This window comes from Formica exsecta, unplaced genomic scaffold, assembly GCF_003651465.1.
Source record: "Formica exsecta isolate Colony F162 unplaced genomic scaffold, ASM365146v1 scaffold626, whole genome shotgun sequence".
NCBI lineage: Eukaryota > Metazoa > Arthropoda > Insecta > Hymenoptera > Formicidae > Formica > Formica exsecta.
This window is the reverse complement of record NW_021853388.1, coordinates 69,330-77,747: the sequence shown is the minus strand read 5'-3', so window position 1 is coordinate 77,747 and position 8,418 is coordinate 69,330. Positions and strand designations below refer to the sequence as shown.

The 8,418-nt window shown below is 31.0% G+C and overlaps 3 protein-coding genes across 8 annotated transcripts in view; 2 read left to right on the top strand and 1 right to left on the bottom strand.

Moving 5' to 3' along the window:
* The first annotated feature begins 2,297 nt into the window (after window positions 1–2,297).
* Window positions 2,298–3,720, top strand: LOC115242780. Of its 2 annotated transcripts, none has more exons than XM_029819321.1 (3): window positions 2,298–2,658; window positions 3,161–3,455; window positions 3,549–3,720. In XM_029819321.1, exons 1-3 carry the CDS (start codon window positions 2,365–2,367, stop codon window positions 3,626–3,628), a joined length of 669 nt encoding a protein of 222 aa, XP_029675181.1. In that variant the 5' UTR covers window positions 2,298–2,364; the 3' UTR covers window positions 3,629–3,720. The 2 variants fall into 2 exon arrangements, with proteins under 2 accessions (XP_029675181.1, XP_029675182.1); XM_029819322.1 differs by having other exon boundaries at window positions 3,161–3,350; window positions 3,549–3,682.
* Window positions 3,716–7,338, bottom strand: LOC115242778 (mitochondrial 2-oxodicarboxylate carrier). Of its 4 annotated transcripts, XM_029819318.1 has the most exons (8): window positions 7,138–7,288; window positions 6,454–6,710; window positions 5,171–5,477; window positions 4,828–4,934; window positions 4,695–4,757; window positions 4,272–4,571; window positions 4,067–4,212; window positions 3,716–3,977 (listed from the first exon to the last, which is right to left on the bottom strand). In XM_029819318.1, the coding sequence occupies exons 3-8, from the start codon at window positions 5,337–5,339 to the stop codon at window positions 3,857–3,859; spliced, it is 906 nt and encodes a 301-aa protein (XP_029675178.1). In that variant the 5' UTR covers window positions 5,340–5,477; window positions 6,454–6,710; window positions 7,138–7,288; the 3' UTR covers window positions 3,716–3,856. The 4 variants fall into 4 exon arrangements, with proteins under 4 accessions (XP_029675178.1, XP_029675179.1, XP_029675177.1 ...); XM_029819319.1 differs by lacking the exon at window positions 6,454–6,710 and having other exon boundaries at window positions 7,138–7,338; XM_029819317.1 differs by lacking the exon at window positions 7,138–7,288 and having other exon boundaries at window positions 6,454–7,054.
* Window positions 7,339–7,433: 95 nt separating this feature from the next.
* LOC115242777 (ectonucleoside triphosphate diphosphohydrolase 5) overlaps window positions 7,434–8,418 on the top strand; it is a 20,632-nt gene continuing 19,647 nt past the window's right edge. Inside the window, exon 1 of one of the 2 annotated variants that reach the window (XM_029819311.1) lies at window positions 7,434–7,654. In XM_029819311.1, coding sequence (XP_029675171.1) covers window positions 7,634–7,654 — 21 coding nt within the window. In that variant the 5' untranslated portion in view covers window positions 7,434–7,633. The remainder of the gene's footprint in view (window positions 7,655–8,418) is intronic. The other variant, XM_029819313.1, reaches the window with a different exon arrangement.

Genomic DNA, 8,418 nt, shown 5'->3' with positions numbered 1-8,418 from the left:
TTTGAATTTAGATTTCGATAAAAATAGATTCGCCCTCTTGTTCGACATGTAAGCCCTATTGAATCTAGTAGTATACCAGAGAGTAAGTAGCATTTTTTATTTTATATTACATTAACTATGTATAGTATAGTATATTATAATATATTATAATTTTGATTTATAGTACAATACCACGAGCGACATAGAAATCCCCGGATTTTTAAATTTCGAACATCGACGAGATGTACGAATGGTGCGACGGAACGCGCGAGACGAATTGGACGAATTATGGGGAGATACTGTGGAGGCTCGAGAGTACGATTCAGTCAATTGGTCTTGGATGTACTGGGATATTTTCGATCTACGAAAATTATTCGGGCTCGAACCCTATGAGGAACCCTATGTGGTGGAAGAATCATGGGACGAGCCTCCAAACAAAAAGTCGAAGAATTATTTGTAAGTATCTATTTTTTAAAAAATTTAGAATGTTCAAACTAGATATTTTAATAAGACTTGTATTTTTTCTGAGAAACTTAAAGATTTAACAATAAACAAAAACGTTATTAAAATTCATCGAATAAATAGTTTTCTCGAATAAAATAGCATTTTTTACTATCAAATTATTTTTTTTCTCGATATGTAGAATATGAAATGTTTAATATTATGTTCAATCTTCGAGTATTTTACTCGAATACTTTTATATGAAAAAATCATTTAATTTAAAACATATTAAAGAAGAAGGTTGAAAGAAAACATTCAATATATAACACATTATTAGGCTGTAAAAAAAACATTTAACGCTGTCATGCATCAAGAATCGAGCAACATCGCCCGTCGCCCGTCGCTCGTCGCTCGTCGCCCGTATTGTTGCCGGCTCGGTAGGAAGGAGAGAGACAGAAAACAGTACATCTGTCCTCTTCTATTATCCGAAGCTAGCCGAAGCGCCGAGCTCACGCGTACGCTGTTTGCGCTTGTGTGTGTTATCCCCTCCACCTCGGTTGCATGTTGCTCGCGTCTCAATTCTGGCATCACTGACCGCAGCCTATGTCTATGGGCGCAGTACAGAATCGTTAGATCATTCTGGATTATTCTTCTCGGAAATATATACAGTAACAAAAATATTTGTGCGCCATTGATTTCGTCGTTAGGCTGTAAAAAGAACATTTAACGCTGTCATGCATCAAGAATCGAGCAACATCGCCCGTCGCCCGTCGCTCGTCGCTCGTCGCCCGTATTGTTGCCGGCTCGGTAGGAAGGAGAGAGACAGAAAACAGTACATCTGTCCTCTTCTATTATCCGAAGCTAGCCGAAGCGCCGAGCTCACGTACGCTGTTTGCGCTTGTGTGTGTTATCCCCTCCACCTCGGTTGCATGTTGCTCGCGTCCAGCGTTGCCAACTCAGTGACTTTGTCACCAGATTTAGTACCTTCTATCACTCTCCCAGTGACAATTTTTTTCATTTGTGATCGGTACCTAAACTGGTGACATTTGAACTTTGATGCAGTGATTTCTGGTGACATGCGTTCAAACGTATTTCAAACATCTATTTTGTTTTTTATTCCGTTCTCATGTTTTTAACCAGAGAATTTTCGACGTTTATGTTTAATCTTCATTTTAAAATATGAACTTGTGCTCTCTAAAGGCCATCGCACATAAAAAAATTTTAGTTGCAACTGTAAGGCCGTAAATAAATCGACCAATCACAGTCAAACATTCTTATTACCTTGTTATAATGCTTGATTGTGATTGGTCGATTTGCTTATGGCCTTACGATTACGACTAAAATTTTTTCACGTGCAATGGCCTTAAAATACGACAAACGCACTTCAAAACATCATATGGGGCACATCGTTATTTATCGATAAATGGGTATGCACATGTATTATAATTATATTTTAGAATTTAGAGTAAATTTCGGAACATCGAGTTTGCCAGGCGAATTCCGTGAGTGGTCCAAGAGAATACAATATACGCGAAGAAACAAAATGGTAAAGGTGCTGAAGGTTAAAAAAACCCCGTATGTCTAAAAATTTCGAAATGTATGAATAGAGAATCCAAAATACAAACAATGGCTTCGACGTGTTGAGAATGATGAAACAAAAGCATCATGTTTTTACTGCAAATCGCAATTCAATGCTCGACTGGCAGATATTGACAAACATGCAAATCGAGAAAAGCATGTTAAAGTTAGCGAGGTATTCAATCCTCAAAGACAACGAACAATCGCAGTACACGATTCTTTATCCAATGCAAATAACACAGTAAATCGCAAAAAAGCTGTAGAGGCATCGTTAGCTCTTTACATATATCGTACGGAAAACGCCGGGATGGCCGCTCTCATGCTTCTCTCTGGTATTATAGAGCTCACTGTGCATGATCGAAAAGTATGGACAAATCTTTTAAAATGCAAAAGACGAAAGAGAAAAATAAATCACGATCTTCATCATCTGCCGATTACGTTGATATGTTAACCGATGGGGATGTAGGCAAAGATTTTGGTACTCTCATAAACGCGCCGCTTTCAAAAAATGGACATTTCGTCTTTAAATCAGAGAAAGCTTGGTCCGTCGACTCGTCACAGTACTCGGAATTCTTCATCTTAAACCTAAAAACATTATCGATCGCGATCGACTGTATTCCATTTAACGAATATATTAACGTAAACGACAGGTATTTTACAGTAAGTACTGAGTTATATATATTTAAGGAATAACTATAATTATATATATATATTTAATAGATGGATTAACTATATCAAAAGTTAATAAATTTAATACATTTCAAAATTCATGAATTCGACAGTAAGTTAAAGTAAAAATTTGCACAGAATGAAAATTTTTATCTTCATGAACTTTTGCGCTTTATTTCAGTATATCAAATTTTCGTGATATAATCAGTATAAAAAAGTTAGTCCGATACAAGATAATATTTACGACTTTGAGATTATATTATATTTTACAGAACAAATCTTTGCTTTAATTCTCAAATTAATTATTAATTTTATATTTTAAAAGACTCAAAGTACTTTGTGCGCAATATCAAATTCATGAACCTCAAAATGTATTAAATTTATTAATTTTTGACATAGCTGGTCTATCAAGTTTCTCTTTAATTTGGCAAATAATTTTCTTGATTGAACGAATGATTGGAAATGATTCAATGATTTATACGATCACTCTTAGAGCGATCAATTGACGAATATAAATAATGATGCTGAGAAAGGAAAAGCCACATATAATACAATTTTTTACCCAAATGTGTCGAGTTCATCAAATATTGTATATTCGAAAAATGAGATGAACGAGAATACGAAGATCGATCAATCGAAAAATTTGGAGTTGACAACAAACACAAAATCCCCATCAGAAGATGGTATTGATAATTTAGAAGACATAGATTTTTTATTATCTTTAAAAGAACCAGTCCAGAGTAATCCAACAATTTCTCCAGCACAGCTTATTTTTATATCTCATAACGGTAAAATTGTAAATTAAATAAGTAGCATTGCATTTATATTATAATTGATTTTCAGCTCTTATTTTTGAAATATAAAATATTGATTTATTACAGATTCCAAAGCAAAGCCAAAAAGTACTCAAATTAAACCAATTGATTTAGAAAAATGGCTAGATACTGTCTTGGATGATTAATTATTTTTCTATATTGTGTTGAAATATAAAGATTATTAAGATTATTATTATATAAAAAAAGAGGAAAGAAGACAAATAAATTAAAACTATTATAAAAGAAAATTTATTTTTAACACACAGAATATGAAATTATATGACTCCTTATTTTCTATATGTGCATGTATATCAAATGCATCTTCTTAGAGAATAATTTATAGTTATCTCATAACTTTTCAAAATATATAAAAATTAATCTTTGAACTTTTTTGTAAGAAATGCATGCATGTAGTCATACACTACAAGCATAATAGCACCACCTGGACCTAATCGTAATACTTTTGGTACTAGGCCTTTGTATAATGCTATGAATCTAGAAAAAAATGATGTAATGTATATATATGAAAATAAGTGAAATTTTTTAAACAATTTTAGCAGTAAGTAAATTGCATGCATAAATACCCTTCTCTCTTGTAAATAATGTACATGGTATTTAATGTTCCTTTATACTTTGTGCCATCTTGTGATCCCTGAATGCGACTTTTGGCAACATCAAATGGTATGTTTAAACAGGAAGCAATACTGCCTGATACAAATCCTATAATAAACTAAAAAATTTTTCATGTATATGACAGACTGCATATATTTATTGTGTCTGGATGATTACCTTAGTAAAAAATTCCAACCAAGGTTCTTTTTTAACTAGTACACATTCTTTAACAGAATGATAAAAACCGAAATAAAATGAATTAAACACCGCATTCCTCATTATAGTGGCTGAAAGCCCCTTGTTCAGACCATTTAAACCAAAACCATATTTTGAAATTATTTCTTTCGTCATTACAAAAGTTGATGGGCTTTCTTTGATATGCTTTCGATTAGATTGTAGTTTTACTTTGATCACCTCAAAAGGATTGACTAATATAGCCTCTGTAGCACCAGCCAAGAAACCAGCGCATGAAAATGTCTGTAATGATATAAATTTGTTTATCTTACAAGTAATTAAAAAATTGTATATATTAATAACAAATAATATTCAAATATAAATAGTAATATATAATATAAATATAAGTAGTATTCAAATAATTACCAATGGAGTAGGTGCATTGGCGCCGAATAAAAAAAATTGTTTATATTGCTCAAATGTACAGAACTAAAAAAAGTTGTAATTTTTATACACAAATAAAACAAAACGTACTTTTAAACGAGAGAGATGAACTCACTTTAACTGCGCGTTTGGGAGTTTCTACAATTATCGGGGGTAAAATTCCCTTCCAAAATGCCGGTAATCCTTCAGTCTTATACATTTTAGTCATACAGTCACAAATTCCTATATTAATATGTATATATTAAATATATTAAATATATATGTATATGTGTATATACATATGTCTATATACATATGTATGTGTACATAGAGCTAATGCATGTGTGATTTAATATAAATGTCTTTACATTGGATATAATAATGTTTATAAATATTAATATATCAATATAAGTAAAGATATATATACAATAACATAAAGATACACACACACATATATATAATAATAATAATAATAATACCTGTATAATACAATGGATCTATCTTTGCTGTCTTCACTTGAAGCTGAAAACGTGTTTTAATAAGATCCATTGGATGCATTATGCAAACCTCAATAAAACCTGCTGATCCTCCAGCACATATTTGGATAACAGCTTCTTTTAAAATATTATCTTTGGTGTAATACACCATTTTCGTAATCTCATTAAAAAAATTGTTTCATTAACATAAAATATATAAAGAGAATAATCAAAAAATTATTTGCATCAATATAATGCAAAATATACTGGATATTATATCATTTGCTTGATATAAATATGTATGTTGTATCTAAAAATAAATAATGTAATTTAATTTTCTTTGTTTTTAAATTATTGAACTATAAAATTATTAATAGTATGAGGTTCTATGCCATATAAAAAATAATAATATTTACAGTTTTTAATTCTTGTATATAATAATATTCCAGAGTTTCTTTTTTTATATTACTTATTCTTATTATTTATTTTGATAGATCAAATAAAATGCACTAATTTTGCCAGTGAAACATGAAAAAATTAATTTAGTACTGATATATGCACACAGTTTTGTAAAACTTTTCTACTTTTACTACTAAAATCTTATTTTGATAAGTTTATGGCATCGTCCAGCATACTGTGTATGAGAAAAATGTAGAGAACACTAAAATACATAAAACTAAAATGTTTGTTGAATTAGGATCTATTTTTTAATATAGAAAAGAATTATATGTATATAATTTTTGATACAATGATTGATACTTTTTCATATTTTATATAAATTTTGTATAGATTTTACTTAAAAATACGTCCATAATAGACACACAATTTCCGTTTTTTAAACTTTTTTTGTATAATAGTAGTTTTGTATAAGTATTGTTGAAATATAACGAAAATGATATAATTTCGATTTGATATCACTATTTCGATATCAATAAATGTATAATAATTTTGAATATTATTATCTCAATAAAAAAAAACTTTTTTCAAGAACATTACATAAAAAGATTTTCTTTAACAGTCTTAAAAACAGAAAATTTAGCAAATATAAAAAAATGTCTGATATTAAATATGTTATTATATACGTTTAAATAACACACAGCTGCATATACATAAATATATTTTGTTGCATTTTGTTTAATATCAATTGTATATATATATATGTATATCTTTCCTTATGATCGCATTGCAATCGATTGTGTTAACATATTCCCAGAAATATAATATTGTAAGTAAAAATATATATTATATAACGCGGTTCTATTACATATATCTATGGATTTACTTACGTTCAGTAAATAAACAGATATCAAAACAAACGCAAATATATATTGTTTCCACAACACAAATGCGACGAATAATTTAATATATCCACTATTTTACTAGTAGTAACAGCAGCTCATCCTTATAAATTCGTTGTAATGCATTATCTAATTGCATTGCATAATTGAATGATTAGGCGATTATGACTTTTTAATTTCTCGCGACGAGTATACGAATAAGTATAACTGCATATAATGTTAGAATTTTGAACATGTAAAGAGAACTGAAATAGAGAAATCATTATCAGGCCAAGCTTTTATAACAATAAATTTCGTTTACAGCCTAATCAGTCTGCTAGTATAGTATAAATTACGTAGTCTCGTACTAACTAAGCCTTTTATTCTCAGTGCGATCACGTGATGCGTATACGCAGTCATTTATTTCTCAGAATGTACCGGGTGTTCCTAAAGCGACTATCCATTTTGTGAAAATCATACCACCAATCATATCATCATGCAATGATATGACTTTGAAAAGGAAATTTAAAAAATTAACAAAAAATCGTGTAAAGTAATAGAACTTTTATAAATACATGAATTTGTATAACAATGGACATACCATTATGCCAGTGTATAACAATTTTTTATAATACTTCTAATTTTTTATCAAAATATATAGCTAGTCACTTTAGGAACTCTTTCTATATTCACCTTTGTACCATCGCCGACAACGAGAAACGTCATCAGTTGCAAAGCACTTTGAACAAGTTTCATGCGTTATCGAGTCTAATGTTGCCATGTCATAGGCTGCGTTCGGGGAGCACACTTTTAGCGCTATAAGCGTGTTCTGTCCTTGTTCAACTTTCAATAAGTAACAAAGATAGAACGACGCTGTTAGCGCTAATAGCGTCTCCCCGAACGCACCCATAATGAACGACACGCGCACACCCATACCAATCGACATCGAGCACACGCATCTTCATGCATATAAACTAGCGACACCAGCTGCGTCGTATACATGTACAATAATTCCATTGATTCCATTAGTTTGCTGTAGTTTCCGATGGGTTTCGCGTAATCTTTCTCACACCATCTTTTATTGATTTATTTTCACGTGCTCGTTCTTGGTTATATCCGGTGCCAATAAAAATTCGAAGAAAAAAAAGAAGATCTCGATTATCCATCGTTGTGCACATCCGAACAAAACATGAATGTGCGACATCGAAAGGTATATATACGATTTACCGGTTAATATCGCCTACCGAAATTCGTTTATCAAAATTCGTTCGTCGCGCATTACGCACAGGTGTAATATGTTTCATCGATGTAATATCATCCCGTTAATTATCGTACGTACATAACCTTACATAATGTATAGCGTTTTCGAATATAGCAGTTTAATCGCTTTGAGAGCGATTAATGACGTCATTTCATCGTCTCTGCCAATAAGGGCCATTTTCACCAGTCCGGTTAGATGAACCGACGGTTAAAATTAGCAGGGTGGCCAATAGAAAATAGAGGTGAAGGAAAACCAAGACCGCCGTAGAGTTAGCATCACATGAAAATATTTTATTGAGTCTTTCATTTTAGAAATAAAGGACTCTGATTGGTTGAATTCTTTATGCCGCGTGCATAACGCATAATGCAGATTTTTGAATACACAAATTTATTTAAATTACAAAAATGCGACTTTCCCAAATAAAAATATTAATGAATATGTTATTCCCAAATGATTTCTAATCGATTCCGTTCATAATATTTATTAAACATAATTAAGACCTGCTAACTTGACGCTCGATAAATTTTCATTATTACAAAGAAAATATTGTTTCCTAAATGTTAAAATGATTTTCCTAAACTTCCCCAAACGATTCCCAAATTATATAATATAAAATAATTAGAAAATATTTAATTTCTCTGCTAACTCTACGGCAGTTAATCTAACCGGACTTGGTGAAATTGGCCCTTACTCTTCCTTCATGGGATGGGCGA